Here is an 18,176-nt window from a genome sequence, read left to right as displayed (position 1 = left end):
CTCAAGGTTCTCTGTTATAGAGTCACGTCATAACCCCTCCTAATGACGTCATAACCCTCCTGATGACGTCACGTCATATACTGATGACGTCATAACCCCTCGTGGTGACGTCATGTCCCTTCTGATGACGTCATAACCCCTCCTGATGACGCCATAACCCTCAGCAAGTACGTCATAGTTTTTGTGAATGATGACACGGCATTAGGTACTGTACTAAAGTTATAACCCATTCACTATCCTCGACTCTATTTTACGGAGCGAGTTTTACAAAACAGTTTCTCCTCATTTCGGAGTAAATCCTGTTTGATCAAGCAACACCCGCGACTGTCTTGTTACACAAAGAAGCTTAGTAATGAGCATTACGAGTGTGCCAGGTTATAAGAGGGGTAGGTTTATGTATTAATCCTGTTTTGTCAAGTATCAACCTCGATTAAGGCCCTGTTCACACTAGCGGTTTGAACCGCGCGGACACCGCGGCGGTACCGCATAGTCAAGGGAAAACTGCACGGTCGCATGTGAACGCCTTCACTGACTTATACTCTAATTCAACCGCCGCGGTTCAAATCGGTAGTGTGAACAGGGCTTAACAGTCTTGTTCTATAAAGAAGATTAATAATGAACATTGAACAACCGTGCCGTGTGTATCTCCCACATCGATGTTGTCGGAATATTCGCCAAGAAAGCCTTTCCCTGCTGCAAACGGAACGAGAACACATCATTCCTTGACATTTTCTGAAGCTCAAGACTAACTGGACTTGGGAAGGTAACACCGAGGCACCACTGTATGTATGTATGTACAGTATGTATGTATGTGTGTATGTATGTATGTATGTATGTATGTATGTATGTATGTATGTATGTATGTATGTATGTATGTATGTATGTATGTATGTATGTATGTATGTATGTATGTATGTATGTATGTATGTATGTATGTATGTATGTATGTATGTACGTATGTATGTATGTATGTATTTATGTGTGAATGTATGTATGTTTGTATGTATATTTATATGTATGTATGTATGTATGTATGTATATATGCATGTGTGTATGTATGTATGTATGTATGTATGTATGTATGTATGTATATATGTATATATGTATGTATGTATATACGTATGTATGTATGTATGTATGTATGTATGTATGTATGTATGTATGTATGTATGTATGTATGTATGTATGTGTATGTATGTATGTATGTATGTATGTATGTGTGTATGTATGTATGTATGTATGTATGTATGTATGTATGTATGTATGTATGTATGTATGTATGTATGTATGTATGTATGTATGCATGTATGTATGTATGGACAAAGCACAAAGCAATATCTTATACAGCCATTTTTCTTGTTCACAGCATGAGCCTGAAAATCGATGTACCAATAAGCTTCACGAAACTGGATCCTAGCATATGCACCATTTTATTTTTTCGTATGCCTCGTATTTTATGCTTTCAGTAATTCCTTTGTTCTGTAATACCAAGGTTGACCGTTTCCCACGAACTATCAGCAATCCGGCTGGAAATTGCTTTCAATAAAACAATTGATCATCACTGTTATCATGTTATCGTTATCATTATTTGTACAGGGTGGCACAAAAGTCACTGCGGGATTTTGATTTTCTTTATAATTGTGTTGTTGTTATAAATGCATGTATGGAATTTTAATCTAGTATAGAAACATCCTCAGCGACTGCGATGTCTGTCTTACGTTATAAGTAGTTGCCTCATCTTGCCGGAACCACGGTCGATTAATGAAGAAGATATCACAAATTGCACCCCCTAAGCGAATTTTGGACCAACCTGTATTATCATTGAAGGTATAATCATCATAACTAAAAAAACAATCATTATCACCACATTTATTCTCATTATCGCCATAATCATCATCATCATTACTATAATTTTTATTGTTCTCCCTCCTGTTTCAGTCGCTGTTGCTTTTGTTGTTATAAAATCGAATCGATTTCAATTGCCTGGGAAAGGGCAAAGCTAATGCATCTTTGTATGTTCGATACAAAGAGTAATATGTTCCGACACACCAACTTCTTATTTACTATATAATCGTGACATTAAATAGATTCTCGTCCAACATTGACACATTCAGCACTAAGGTTTGTTGTACTGCGATCTGCAAAACACATTTGGCACCAGATCCACGATTTCTTTTTGCTTGTAGAAAGAGAGAGAGAGAGAGAGAGAGAGAGAGAGAGAGAGAGAGAGAGAGAGAGAGAGAGAGAGAGAGAGAGAGAGAGAGAGAGAGAGACAGACAGACAGACAGACAGACAGACAGACAGACAGACAGGCAGACAGACAGAGAGAGAGAGAGAGAGAGGGGGGGAGGTGTGTCTTTGCAGGATCGAAATACAAAGATATTATCACTCGCCACGATTAAAGAAAAAAATAAAGTCTTTGCAGGATCAAAATGCAAAGATATGATCACTCACAGGCCTGGACAGTGTAAAAAAGTACCGTTATTCACTTTGAACACGCACCCAATCTTTCCTGTTGTGCAAGGTGGTCATTAGGGATGCGGGAAATGGCTCGTGCTTCACAGTCGAGGAGAGTTTCTCAAACGATCAGAGAAACAAATATCAGGTGATTTTTCATCTCATTCCATTCCCATCAACAAATTTCCTTCGTGACTGTTTAGTTCAAATGAGCAATATCTTATGTTTTCTAATGTTGCCCGGAAATTCTTCAGTTACATAGAATTTTACTTTTTATGTTTTTATTATTGTTATGAATCTGTGTAATCAGTCATAACTGCTTCTCTGACAACTTGTTTTGTTTTCGTTTTGTAATGAATTTCTATCAAGTTGAGATGATGACTATTTGATGCACGTGCCTCACCTAAAAAGACCACAAACCGTTCACCTTTGTTTATACATTTAAAAAGAGGCAAAAAAAATCCCTCAAAAAGAGCCCAATAAATGGGGTTATCAAGTACTGTTCTGAAAACGGAAAAGAGAGAGAGAGAATCGAGGTCATAGCCAGACGGGAAGAAGAGAGTTCCAGAGACTGCTGTAATGAAAACAGACGAGTTTTCTAACCTGTCGTTTAACGCTTCCCAGTCACACATACGTGACTCAAGTGAGTCCGTTTGAGTGGAAACGATTTAGGTTACAACATTTTATTTTTCGAATCTCTAAATGTCAAATTTCCTTTGCGTCGTATACTGAGAACCTGAATGACGAACTAAGAGACGTTAAACCTATACGAATATTAGACACGTTGTTGAATTGTAGACTTAGGGAAGTCTACTGGAAGTCTTACTGGAAGCGAAGTCGTCTTCCAATTTTTCAAATTCACAACATCCGACGGCAGTCCTAATAGACACAAGATGCCAATCTCCGCGTGCAGGTCGTTGAGAACAATGACATTTTCAATTCTGCTCACCATATATCTTAGATTTCTCTTTTTCGTTTTCAAAGGATTGAAGAGGAATGTTCCGTGAAAATTACGAGCACCGCCGATAAAGACGACCCCTTCCGCAGGTTTTATTGCGGTTTGAATGCGGTTTTCGGTCGACTGAGGTACCAAGCAGGCAGGCCCAGATTTGACCCTTGACCACGTCATCACCGTCGTCATCATCATCATCATTGTCATCACCGTCCTCACCATCCTTACTGTCGTTGTCTTCATCACCATCATCATCACTGTCGTCGTCGTCAATATCACCATCATCATCAATGTCGTCGTCATCACCATCACCATTGTCGTCGTCGTCGTCACCATCATCATCACTGTTGTCATCGTCCTCATTATCGTCATTGTCCTCGTCGTCGTCGTCGACATCATCATAATTGTCGTCGCCATCACCATCGTCACTGTCGTCATCACCATCATCATTGTCGTCGTCGTCATCACCATCATCACTGTCGTCGTCATCACCATCCTCACTGCTGTCGTCGCCATCATCATCTCTGCCACCTACAACATGACTACCACCACCTAAACGATGCTCGTAGGTTACCTCCTCCCACTCCCATGACGTGACATAAGAGGAAAAACGGTGCTTTGCCTTGTCACAGGGCCCTGAGAGTTGCCAACTTTCATGGCCTAGCCCCAGTGCGCCTGCGCGAACCAGCCAACCAAGCACTTGACGACGGGAGGAAGGGGGAGGGGATGGCGTATATAAGGCGCCTACAAGTTGGCACTCCCGCATTCCAGTTTACTTCCAGCAACGTCACACAGTCTTCCTCCGCCCACTCCTCCTCACCCATCACGAAACTCCAGGTAAAGTGTACTACTTCTGCCCGTCTGTAGACCACAGCACTTCCAGACCCACACAACCTCCTGTGACAGCACCTGAGCTAGGCTCCCCTTCCGTGAGGTTGCGCCTTAAGGAGCACCTGCTTCCTGGAACGACACTAGCCACCTCCTTCGTCTAACAAACAGGTGTCAGACGCGAAACTGAGCTTAGATCCAACCTCCATTTGAAAAGGTGGTAGGTGCGCGCCACGGGAAAGCACTTTGACTCTTAGACCACATATGGATCGGGGAAAGAGAGAACTTGGCGCGCGGCCTCGACTGGCCTGGCAACCCCGTGGGGTGACTTGGAATAGGCACTAAGCACACTCGGCAAACACTCCGCCTTAGCCGGTAACAGAGTGCAACTGAACATAGTTTTCGGGCCACGAATATAGTCACAAGGGAAATCATAGTTCCGAGCTCCAGAGAGCGGCGGATGATAGACACGGATATCATATATATATATATATATATATATATATATATATATATATATATATATATATATATATATATATATATATATATATGTTGAGACATTCTGACAGGTTGACGTAAGCGGAATAGGAAACACAGGAGTCTTAGTCTTGAGTTTATTCCTTAATAGACTCAAGACTAAGACTCCTGTGTTTCCTATTCCGCTTACGTCATATATATATATATATATATATATATATATATATATATATATATATATATATATATATATCACAGCTGTCGCTTTCCCATCGGGCTGTTCGTTTCAGACCCGTAGTCTTCGAGAACCCCATGGGGCGCCCGATGGCGTCATACTGCACGATGAATCATATCCCTTTGTCGCGATTTCAGCCACACGCATTTTCTTCTTGCTCTGAATCAACGACGCCGTGGTGTGTCCAATGGGACTTTCTTGAGAAGGAAGACTTGCTTACTGCAGTAATTCGTCACCACGACCTGAACGTTATCGAACGCCGCTGCCGTCGTTTGCACGATAGCGCTGGGGCACCCGACGCGTCTCCTGGATCCGGACTCACGAATCTTCGATGAACTCACGGTTCACTCTAAAGTGTTGGAACCCCGTTTTCGAATTCTTTTCATTAAATCGCTAAAGTAGTCACACTAACACCACACAATTTGTTCACTATGAAATAGGAAACATTCCTGCGGCAAATAGATAGAATCAAACTATGATTAACGCGAAAGAAATTCGAAAGGCGTGATTCAAACAACTTTAGGGAAAATCTTACATTCGCCGGAATTTTGTGCATCTGGATCCTGAACAGGCGCACACTGTAGCCCTACAACAGTATCCGGACAAAACACCCCGGACAAACCATCCCCGGACAAAACATCCCTAAACAAAACACCCCGGACAAAACAGCCGGGGCAAAACACCCCTAAACAAAACAACCCCGGACTAAACACCCCTAAACAAGACATCCCGGCAAATCACTCCTGGACAAAACACCCCCAGACGAAACACTCCCCGGTCAAAATACCCCCGACAATTCCCCTCGCGACGCTTAAACTTCAAGTGACACAACAAACCAGAACCATTTTGATGAACCTATAGTGGGCGCACCGGGAACAGATCTGTCTTGGACACGTTCCAGGAGACTAAACCTACACACACCAGAATCTGAGTAAAGCCACCAGTGAGTCTGAGTATCCTTTATGTTCGGTTTTCGAAGTACGCCGGAGTAGTTCGAAGCATGCCACCGAAAAGGTAATCTATACCCAAATAAAAAAAAATGAAGACCGATATTTCTTGAATAAAACCAAAGATGGGAAAAGGTAATTCTACATCTAACTCGTTCCTGCAACATTCGGTTCGAGTTTAGCCTGACTTAACCACTGCAGGACCCCCTGTCTATCCCTTGGTGGGGATGCAGCCTTTGTACATCACCACGGTGGCTTCATCCGAATTGGTAAGGTTGTTTGCGGAGTAAGAAGTGCCTTGGCGGAGTTTTGGGTCTGTTGTAGGGGTGGGTGCTGTCGTTTGAAACTAGGGTCACCAGCTCGGCCATGTTAAGGCGTTGTTACACAGAGCTATTTTCCTACAACCTCCAATCAATTGGCGGCAACGCCCACCTCCAGAACTTTTTCCGCCGTAAAATTACCTTGGTAAACTATTTTGTTTTCTAAACAATTTACATGGAATGTCATTTGATATGCTAGATGATGATTTTTTTTTTCCAGCATATCAGATTCCTTCCTGAAAGTTGCGGGCTGCTCCAACAGTCGGAGGAGAGAGAATTCAGACACATACCAGACAGGCATTAGCGAAAGTAGCCTGACCTGACCTGACCTCTTATGAGGCAGAACCGCGCAACAGCCTCTCTCGGAGTCAAAGATAATTTCCCGCCCACGAACACCTTGATTCATGTATTGTAATCATTTGTACACCACGTTTGTTGATATGTTTGATTAGTTTATGTTCCGTTAGATAAGGTGGGGTTAGACCAGTTTAGGTAAGGATAGGTTAGGCTAGGTTAAGTTAGGTTGGTTACGTTGGATTTGGTTCGTTAGTTTAGGTTACGTTGGTTAGATTAGGTTAAGTTAGGTCTCGGTTAGGTTAGGTTTAGATATAGACTTACCAATTTCTTGGTGTTATTTGCAGAACTGAAATGCATCAAATTGCAAAATTTCATTTCCTAATCTAAGATTAAAACCGCGAATTCGAAACGGAAAGACAGGAGGAGAAACGCAGTTAACAAGATCAGAATAACAGTGACTGTGACAGCAGTAACATAGTGCAATAACACTGGTTAACAAAATTGATCAAAATACCTATCCCACAAGCAAAAGGAGGTGAACTTGATAGATTTTCTTCTGTTGATTTTGAATATTTTTTCAGAATTTTTCTATCAGCTATAGTTTTCCTGTGATAGCATATTAAATCTTAAACAATTATAACTAATAAAAGAGGTTTATATTTCAATGAAATTTACCTTTAATTGTAGAAAAGTATGATTCTCGAGTGTATTTTGCTTCTGGGAGATCCCTTTTTAGTGTCCAACAGTAATGAGCCAACACTGAAGAGCTCCATTTCCCTTGATACAGAGTTTCCATGTTCAAAATGCCCTGGTGAAACTTCTCACCGTGCTCGTCACTGACGTCGCCAAGATTTGCAGGGAAAAAGTCCAAGTGAGAGTCTAGGAAGTGGATTTTTAGACTCGTATTGCATCCAAAGGCCTTGTAGGATGCCAGTAGCTCTTTTACGATTCCAGAATAGTTATTTGCTTTGTGATTCCCCAAAAACTCTGCGCAAACTTTCTTAAATGACAGCCATGCAGCTTTTTCAAGATGATTTAGCTCTTCATCAAAATTCTGGTCTCTCATCAGCTCCTAATCTGTGGTAAAAAAAAATACATTCTTTGATTTTTGCGTCACTTGCTCTAGTAAAATTAATTTTTTCAAATATGTGAATCTCTTGCCAGTTCTATTCATACCTTTAACTTTTTTTCATCAGCCCTAGTTTAATATGCAAAGGAGGCAAATAAATTTTCTCAGAATCAACAAGAGGAGGATTGACAACATTCTTCTCTCCTGGGCTCAGAGATCGTTTCGGCCACATATTCTTTTCATAATGATTTTTTTTTTATCCCGATTGTCCCACTTACAGAGAAAACAACAAAAATTTGTGTAACCTAGCTGCATTCCAAGTAAAATTGCCACAACCTTTAGGTCACCACAGATATTCCATTTATGTTATTCATTTTTTTTCTTTTTTTTAAGGAGTTTCATACTCTCGTATGTTTCCTTAATGTTAGCTGCATGGGCCAGAGGAACAGAAGGAAACTTATTTCCATTGTGGAGCAAAACAGCTTTCAGGCTCACTTTTGAAGAGTCAGTACACAAGCGCCACTCATTACTGTCATATTTATGGTTAAGTTCCTCTATAACAGAATATACATCACTGCAAATCACCACACCAACCTCATGTGAGAAAAAATATTCAAAATCACAATGTCGCTTACGATAAAAGTTGACGTTGGATTCTTTCTGGGGAAGCAAGAAGTTCAGATTGCTTTTTTGATAAGTGACTCAATAAATGTGGTTCACTTGAAGAACAGATTGGCTGAAAGTGCATGTCTTCTGTTTCTTTTTCCATAACTCCCCATTTGACACATCATCACTTAGTTCCATTTGTTTTGGAAGGTCAAATATAGGAAAGTTTTGACTTTGAGGTACTGGTCTCATAGCAGATGATAAATTCGGATATCTTACAATATGCTTGGGTGTTGATGTTATACCTTTTATATTTGTAATGCATAAGTAGCAATCTGAAGTATGATCTTTTGGTTCTCTCCAAACCATAAAAATGGCAAAAGTCATATGGCGTAAACCTTTCGCCCATGTAGTGAGAAGCCTGACACAGGTTACACAACACACATGAGGGGCCCAACTTTTATCCTGGTCCCCCCACGTTGCCGCCAAAATAATGTTCATAACACTTTTTAATCAATAGCCTGAAACACCATCTTTATGATTTGAATGCCAATACACCGCAAATAAAACAAAAATTGTCTGGGTGGTTTATATAGTTTCTTGGCAATGTGAAGGTGAATGGCGGGTACGCTACTGTACAATATCACAAACTTATTGCCACACAAATGCGCCTTACACAACCTCAAACCAACACTTCAAATACAGCACTGCCAAAAGTATAACAATCTCACGCAGTGTTGCCAACCGCTTGATATTTATCCCACGTAACACACGTAACGTAACATACCGTGGAACACAAAAACTGTGTGTGATGGAAAAAAATTGGGCATCATTTTTGGATTCTGCACGCAAAAACATACAAGATACAGCTATTGTTTTCCTTGGGACAAATTCTTTGTTGACCAGTGTAATGCGTGGACAGTGAGAGGCTGAAATTTATCAGTAGGAAATAAAACATTGATAACTGGTGGGGGGCAGGTGGGAGGGTAGGATCATAGAGTACCACTAGAGCATCAGTTTAAGCATTGGGGTAGTATTAACCTTTCCCGACCCTAAGGTCACCCCTGTAGTAGTCAGGTCTAAGCATCTAATTACTAACATAATAAAAGAAAGTGAAGTATTGCTTGATAATTCATTTTGTTGAATACTCAAAACTAAAACCAATTGTCATCATTGTTGACAAAAGAAATAAGAAAACCCGAGAAAAAGAAAAGAGCACGGAAGTGATATTTTACTGTCATGTATTCAAGCACTTCCCAGCACCCCCTAATAATAATTTCAGCTTCCCAAGGGGGTACTAACATCTCCGGTTAAGAAATGCTGCGTGACTAGAGCCACGTGACTAGTGCCACGTGACTTGTTATCCGGTCATCTTTCAGAAGGGATGACCACGATCGCGGAGGATGAATCGTCTGTGCTCGGGAGCTGTAGGGACTGACCGGAACTCTATGCACAGGAGATGGGAAGTCTTAAAAATAATTCAAACTTAGGGCCTTCCATGCATCGAATTGAATCTCCAGGCATTCATCAGAACTAACTATTCAAAGGGACGCATAGGAACGAAAGGGAAAATACGAAATTTGCTTCCAGGTTTTGCATTCCAGCGCCATCTCTCCGCCAAATGCAGCATAAAAATAATATGAGAATTTTGCACAGTGCAATCTACACACCCTCTAACGGGAACAATGTTTCGTATATATTCTTAAAAATATATTCCTAAAAAACTCGTCACCCTTATAAGGGGGGGTGGGGCGCAAGTCAAGCATACGTTTGTTCCGTGGGGGGAGGAGAGAGTACGAAAAAGGGGGGATCTCTAGCCCCCCTTTACGACACACGGGGGGCACGAGGGTACTAATCTTATCCCTCTCCGCAGGGTAATGTTAATAAGAAATTAACAATGCATTTGTAGCACAACAGCTTCTCAATAAAAGTTATCGAAATCATGTGAGATGAAGAGCTCACGCCCGGAGGCGCTAGGCTACACCCGTGATCACCACCTTTGCCTCATGCGCTAGGACTTCCATGGCAAGAGGACACAGGTTCATGTCGAAATCGACCCGCTACTCGGCACAACTGGGGGAATTAATTATTATTTTATTTACACATTGTGGCAACTCCCCTCATCCATTGGTCTGCGAAAGCCTTAAATCAATTTTGTCGTTACTCGTCACGGGCTCAACACAAGCACACACGCGGGCGCGTGCACATACACACACACACAATCACGCACACACACACACACATGCACACACAATAACATGAACCAGCCCCCTTCTCTTCAAGCAGGCCAACTTGCTTTACGGCTTGAATCCAGTCATATGACTTTCACTTTCCACCATTAGTCAAGATGAGTTGTAACCCTTTCGCTCCTAAAGAGGCATAGCACGGGGACGAATAAAATAACCTGGCGGCTGCTGGAGTGCAAGGGAGAGAGCCACTTGGCACGGCAAGGGTAAGACGAGATAGGCATAAGAATGAGGCTGAAAGCACGGACGGATGTTTGGACTCGAAGAAGGAAAAGTGCGTCAAGTCACTTGACCGGCCAACGTCTCACCAACTCTCCCGACTTTCCGAGAACAAAATTAGTGAGTCACGTTTTTCTTTTTTTCTTTTTTCTTTTTTCTTTTTTATCAGGCCAGGCGCTCTCAATTCCACACGACTTCTGAATAAGAGAGCTGAAGACAATGCAGAAAAGACAATCTAGAACAACTGTTTACATCAAAAGAATCTCGCTTTCTTTCACTTTCTCCCTCTATCTGGGAGTCCGTGTGTGTGTGCGTGAGTGTGTGTGTGTGTGTGTGTGTGTGTGTGTGTGTGTGTGTGTGTGTGTGTGTGTGTGTGTGTGTGTGTGTGTGTGTGTGTGTGTGTGTGTGTGTGTGTGTGTGTGTGTGTGTGTGTGTGTGTGTGTGTGTGTGTGTGTGTGTGTGTGCGTGCGCGCGTGAGGGTGTGTGTAGAAATGGGAGAGTTTTGACATAAAGGCCGTGGATAATAAAACAAGCGAGTAACGTTTTTTGCATGTCTGTCTGTTTGCCTGTCAACCCAGCTGCCTGTCTGTCTGTCTGTCTGTCTTTCTCAGAAACTCCGGATGGAAAAATAATAATAAATGAATAACTAAATAAACATATAGATAAATAGATAAGTAAAAAAAAAAAATGTTCTCCATGAAAATAGCCCCTTCCCACGCCCCCTGGACAGGCACCCACTCAATTGGAAGAAGTGTTCAGGTTGCGATGGTTTAATCTCCTAGTTCCAAAAACCTATTTACAGTAACTTAACCTTTTACCGGGGGGGTCACACACGGCAAAAGAACAAGCACCACCCGGCACTTAGTCAACATTCTCACCGATCATACCAGACGACTCTATTCAGGCCACGATGGCGAAAGGGCCGAGTCACGCGGATATGGTAGCTCGCAGATCTGAACTTGGTGGAGGTGGAGGTGGTGGTGCTGGAAAGAGGAGCCTATCACCGCTCAGGTCAGAACCAGTTTCACGGCACGCGTCGGGGCGGCATCGATTGTCAGGTCCAGGGGTCGGTGTCTCTCTCTCTCTCTCTCTCTCTCTCTCTCTCTCTCTCTCTCTCTCTCTCTCTCTCTCTCTCTCTCTGTGTGTCTCTGTCTTAGTCTCAGTCTCAGTCTCAGTCTCAGTCTCAGTCTCTGTCTCTGTCTTTCTCTCTCTCTCTCTGTCTCTGTCTCTCTCTCTCTCTCTCTCTCTCTCTCTCTCTCTCTCTCTCTCTCTCTCTCTCTCTCTCTCCCTAGAATGAGGTCACTTTGGCGTATGAGCTACTCCATCGCGAGCCAAAATATCTCCTCCCGGAAAACCGTTAGAAAATCTCTTGCTGCCGAGGAGCACTACGGTCATGAATGAGATATACCCTGAACGAAAGGAAAAGTGCCTCCGCCACCAGGCACGAGAAGCCTTTCGAGGTCACGACTGTGCGACGATGACCACCTCACGTGGTGCCTGGCGGCAGAGATTCTAGGCGTAGCCATAAAACACGAATGACTCTATAGCAATGGCGATTTTGGTTCCGGCACGTTGTTCGCTGAGGCTTTCTTCCGTGGGACGTTTGACTCCTTTGGTAGGGATGTTCGAATGACCGTAAACATAAGCAACACGGATCCTTACTGATCCAAAAGAGGACCGAATCACCCAGACGACAACAAGACATCTCTCCATACGTTTGATATCTACTTTGTTTGCATTTAACGAAATGAGAACCAGTTCTCTAACTCTGTCCACAGACATGAAGACGCTGGTCGTTGTGTGCGTTTGCTTCGCCGCCACATTGGTTGCGGCCCAAGAGAAGGCTGCGGCACCTCCTTCTGAAAAGCCTACGGAGACTTCTTCGCCAGCACCACCTTCCTCCACCTCTGAAACCGTCCCTCCAGAGGAGCTCAAGGTGTACACCAGGGATCTTCCTGCCGACGTCCTAAGAGGTAAGACCTATTCCTCTTGTACTTTGTAAACAAGTCTATGCTGCCTAGTGTAGGCCTTATGGTCTCTTGCAGTCTCCTTCATTCTTATGTTCTTATGTTCATTCTTAGAGAAGGACAAAGTAATGTCTCAATTCTTCATTTACCTCCGATGGGAAACTGGACTTCTGTTTTACGCTTTCACTGCATTCTATATCTTTCACATCAGAACTCGCATTCAGCAATACGACGACTGTCCACTTATTCCCTCACTCCATCTCATCTTTTCTGCTTTTTATATCCAAGATCAGCAATTCATAGTCTTTACTTATGTCATTAGTCCCTTCACTTTGATGTAATTTGTCATTTACTTCGTGTCTCCTATACAAAACATAAAACCACGGTAAAATAAGAAACCGAACACAACAAATTTTAATATCAAGGTTCTTCACAAAATAATCTTTGATCAAGAAAGGAAATGTACATTCCATTCATGCATGTAGAATGTGATTAGTCAGGTATAGCGCATTATAGAAATTGCATACAATTTTTAAATATACATTTACTCCGTACTTTGTCATTTTATACCCATGAGCTCGGACTCATGGGTGTATATATATATATATATATATATATATATATATATATATATATATATATATATATACATATATATATATATATATATATATGTATGTATGTGTGTATGTATATATATATATATATATATATATATATATATACATATATATATATATATATATATGTGTGTGTGTGTATATATATATATATATATATATATTCTCTTTATTTATTTATTTATTTATTTATTTATTTGTTTATCTATTTATTTATTTATTTATTTATTTATTTATTTATTTATCTATTTATTTATTTATTCATTTATTTATTTATTTATTATGTCTCCATGACTGAACAATGAACGTGTTTCAACTCTTCCTCCTGCCGCAGACTTCCCTGGTCTGTGTTTCGCCTCAACGCAGTGCAGCGTGAAACAGGTGGGAGAAGACTGGCCCTTGCTCCCCTTCTGCGGGAGGGCCACCTGCGTCCTGCAGGGAGAGCTGTTGATCGAAAGGGTCGAGGACTGCGGACCTCTCCCGAAACCAAACCCCAAGTGCCGCGTCATCAACGTTAACGACACCCAGAAGCCCTTCCCCGAGTGTTGCCCTCAGTTCGAGTGCGAGGACGGCATCCAGCTGGAGTTCCCGGCCCTTCCTGGCCCACAGACGGGTCTCCCCGTAGACGCCACCTCCCCAGTGCCTGCTGAGGGCGCGCCAGCTTCGGCCGTCGCCTCCCCGCCGGCGGAAGGGTCCACGCCCACTAGCGCTGGTGCCGCCTAAGAAGAGCAGTTTCGTAGACATTCGTAGGTTCTAGTTTAGGGATAACAGTATTACTGCATCGCGTCTTATGTTACTCAGAATGCTTTCTCAAACGTACGCATACCCATAGAATCAGATTCGCCCAACTAAAAGCATGACTCATTTATGTGATGATATATTGTTGTCGTTATTTCTTTTAAGAAAAATCATCATCTCTAGTGGAGATTCAGTGGTGCATGTCGGGAGATAAATAACTTATGTTAGATAGGAAAAACTGAAAAAGTCCAGTGATAATAGAGGACAGACAGACGTTTTTAGCGTCGTGACAATAATAATAATAATAAAAGTTGGAGTTCCATTTTCTATTCGGATCGTGTTATATCTATTATTACAGTGATCAGTTTCTTTCCTTTTCATAAAGATTTAATTTCTCTCAGAAAAACATCGCCATAAACAAATAATATTACCATTATTGATTTATTCAGAACAATAGACTTTATGCGAATGACGCAAGTTATCCTAAAGTAAACGTAAACCCAATGACGTATCAATTTTGTCATTCAAAAACCGCGTAATGGTACCACAATTTGTTTGCAACAATTTCTATTGGAAATAGTTTCCTTGGAAAAAATAGAGCGCAAAAAAAAAGTGAAACTGGTTACCGTTCGCAAAAAGATGAACAGCTTTTTCTTCGTATCTCTCTTCTCCTTACTCCTTTTCTTCCTCCATTAGTTGGTTTGATTTCTCCCGTCAATTTCTAAAGTGTCGTTACTTTGTGTAAATCACGTCGACCTGATTTCCTAACATTACTCTATTTTCATAGTCTGCAAGGTTGTGACATATTCTCGGACAAAATCAATTTAATTAATTATTTAATCGTATCATAAAAGTCGATATGCTAAAAATATATTTTTCAAACACCAAACAAGGTAAATAAGACTAAATAGAAAAGAATATTTTCCCGAATGATAGAAGTGTTATCGAATGACGTCATGTCGTGGAAAGTTCCATGGACCAATCAGAGGGCGGAATTCGGAGTAAAAGGCACGTTGCAAGCTGTTCGACTTGAGAATAATGGCGTTCCATGGGCGTTACTAATCTATTACACGTTCGATGCAACAACATTTTACAATTTTTGCTGTTCGCAACGCTTCACAGCCATCATTTGCACAAAGTGACAAAATCAAAACCAACTCGCACTGGTGGCAATGTACCTTATTTTCCATCGGATCGATGTGTGTATTGTACAGATATTTCTTCAAATTACACTAGTTCTCGCAGCTTCCCGCTGTCAACTCAATGTTTCCCACGTCGTCCCTGTGGCGATACTTTTTTTTTAATATATATATTCGTGCTAAGACGGCTGCCTGTCACACAAACCAAAGTTGTGATTTCGAATAAAGCAGTGTATCAAAAACTTTTTTATTTCCCTTAAAATTATTAGGTGTGTGTATATATATATATATATATATATATATATATATATATATATATATATATATATATATATATATATATATATATATATATATATATATATATAATTATATTAGGGTATTCATTTCTACCAGGAGTAAGATTAAAATGTAATGTTTTTGTTTCATTAGCTCAATTCTACTAATACGGAAAGAGTACCTACCAAATTCAAGAAAAATTTAGTAATACTGACAGAGAAGAAGAGAGAAGGAGTTTGAATGTGTTTGAGATGAGGTGTCTGAGAAGTATGGTGGGGGTTACTAGGCTAGATAGAGTGAGAAATGAGGAGGTGAGGAGGAGAACAGGGGTGAAAAAGGAGCTGGGAGATAGGATTGATGAAAGAATATTGATAAAACCTAGGCAGAGGGTGCACACTGTTCACAACTTTCTTAATATCATACAAAGTATAACAATAAGAGCAGCATTTGATAAGGTTAAGAAAGTAATATTTCCTGTGGTTCTATTAATAAAAAAAAAACAATTGAACAGAATAAATCCTGAAGATTAACGTTCACGTTACTTGCATTAGTCAAATTGACAATGTTAGCATGACAAAAATGTGGATCCTCTAAATATTTTTTTTCTGAAATTTTGAATGCAGGCCAAAAAATATATACAGGAATATACTGATGACAGATCACTACTAGAAAATACGGTGAGTAGCCACTAGAATGAAAACAGAATAGAGTTATATAAATTTGAAAATACACCATTACATCTTATTACCTGATGGCCCATAATCACGAAATATTACATTATCAACGAAACAATAAATCATCATCGATATGAAATGACTACATATCGAAAACCGACCATACTTGTAAAATTCGCAGCAAAAATTATCTTACAAACCACCTCGGAAAATTAATCTCCATCTCAGTAACACTAGATTGTAGAATTCCTCCTACTAATCAAATGTAGAATTCCCACCCCAGCAGCACCCATTTGTAGAATTTTCCTCTCCCGACTAACTCCACCCCAACTAACATAGGTTGGGTTAGGTTAGGTTAAGTTAGGTTAGGGCCTCGTTGACATAGGGCAAGTTTAGTAGCAGTTATAGCTAACGACTTGTAAGCTGCCTCTCTACTTCCCAATGTCAACGGAAACTTAATAAACTAGCCTCCAAACTATTCTAGTGTCAACACTTACTTGCCGGGTAGTTAAATTCCAGTTAGCGGCTCCTAAACTAGCCCCGTTTCAACGACGCTGTAGGTTAGGTTAAGTTAGGTTAGGCTAGGCTAGGCTAGGCTAGGCTAGGGTAGGTTAGGTTAGGTTAGGCTAGGCTAGGTTAGGTTAGGCTAGGGTAGGTTAGGTTAGGTTAGGTGGCACGAGCCATGATAAACTGTAGCAACACTCAATTGTAAAATATCTACACCAAGCACGTGTGTGTGTGTGTGGGGGGGGTCTACAATTTATAAAAAAAAAAAAAAATCTAGTTTCGATCCATTTGAAAACATTTCACAACAATGTCAACCCTAACAACTTGCCACATCCGCGATGATCGATCATGTTCGTGAGCTGGGTGGTGGACTTATCACCTATCAACCTATTTATATCTTTCACTGCGTGTATTTATATCTCAGGTTCGACGAGAGAGTGAGGCAGGACCCAATGCCCCAGGGCCAGGGTATCTAGGTTAGAAAAGATGGATGGACCCAGGGTTTTATATATATATATATATATATATATATATATATATATATATTTTTTTTTTTTTTTTTTTTTTTTTTTTTTTTTTTTTTTTTTTTTTTTTTTTTTTTTTTCCTATCTAGATCTGTCATTTCTTCTGTAATGGTGTCATTTCTGTTGAGTTCAGCTTTATGTAATGCTTTGGCACTTGAAGTGGAGTCCCTGCTTCCTGCCTCGAGGCCCGCAATGGCTCTCGACGACCCTGATCTTTCTGTGAAAAGTACTTCTAAGACAGCCTTATTCTACATGAAACCCAGCACAAGATATGCGTTGTCATCCCCTAACTGCACAATGAACCTCCGAAGTTCTTGTATATCCAGACTCCGTGACCTTGCATGCAGGGCCCATACACGATCAATTATATTGCGCAATATAATTGATCGTGTATGGGCCGCTTAAAGAACTAAGAGCCCTATTACAACCATGCAACTTTCATCTTCTCTCGAGAACAAGTACTTTTTGCTACCCCCAGCCCAACATACGGTACACTTAAGGTAAGGTTACACTAGTCAACGGATGTGTTGGATTCCGAGCCTAGAGATGGATTTCGTCCAACGCTGGAGGATTTGGGTTGGAATCCAGGCATAAAACGCCCAACGCAATACCGTTGTAGTCTGCCCCTCGGAAGAAATCCGAGAGAAAGAAAATGGAGATAAATGTTAATAGTATTCATTTTTACGACATATTTAACATATATAGAATTTATTCAGGAATTAGAGATAAATTATTTGATACTATTAAATTATATTGAAAAAGAAAATAAATTTTATGGAATTTATATTGTGGCAATAATCAAAGTCGTTTGAATACTGCTGTATATAAACATTAGTAATTAGAGGTTGGAGCTTGATGTAGTTCATTCTACGTGAATGGTGGGAATTTCTCAACACGGGAAGGTTGAAGTTACGTGTAACCACTTATTATAGGATGAAAAAATGCAAAAGTTGGACTCCAAGATTATCGACTATAGTAGTATAACCCTGCCTTAAGTCACACAAACATCATTACACTTATCACATAACATTTACTTCTTATTATTAGTATCTTTTATTAATTATTGTACATT

The 18,176-nt window shown here is 40.7% G+C and overlaps 1 protein-coding gene across 1 annotated transcript; it reads left to right on the top strand.

The window, feature by feature from the left end:
• Positions 1-4,183: 4,183 nt before the first annotated feature.
• On the top strand, positions 4,184-15,362 carry LOC143040912 (uncharacterized). The gene is made up of 3 exons (XM_076212366.1): positions 4,184-4,246; positions 12,435-12,629; positions 13,578-15,362. Exons 2-3 carry the CDS (start codon positions 12,437-12,439, stop codon positions 13,964-13,966), a joined length of 582 nt encoding a protein of 193 aa, XP_076068481.1. The 5' UTR covers positions 4,184-4,246; positions 12,435-12,436; the 3' UTR covers positions 13,967-15,362.
• The last annotated feature ends 2,814 nt before the right edge of the window (positions 15,363-18,176 follow it).

The sequence above is a fragment of the Oratosquilla oratoria genome, chromosome 29 (assembly GCF_046742065.1).
Source record: "Oratosquilla oratoria isolate Oo_2021 chromosome 29, ASM4674206v1, whole genome shotgun sequence".
Taxonomy (NCBI): Eukaryota; Metazoa; Arthropoda; class Malacostraca; order Stomatopoda; family Squillidae; genus Oratosquilla; species Oratosquilla oratoria.
The sequence above is the reverse complement of the archived record's forward strand: the minus strand, read 5'-3'. Positions and strand labels throughout refer to the sequence as shown.

Coding starts and splice junctions, on each gene's coding strand:
- LOC143040912 (XM_076212366.1), top strand. CDS start 12,437: ATGAAGACGCTGGTCGTTGTGTGCGTTTGCTTCGCCGCCACATTGGTT. Junction 12,630..13,577: donor TCCTGCCGACGTCCTAAGAG/GTAAGACCTATT, acceptor CTCCTGCCGCAG/ACTTCCCTGGTCTGTGTTTC.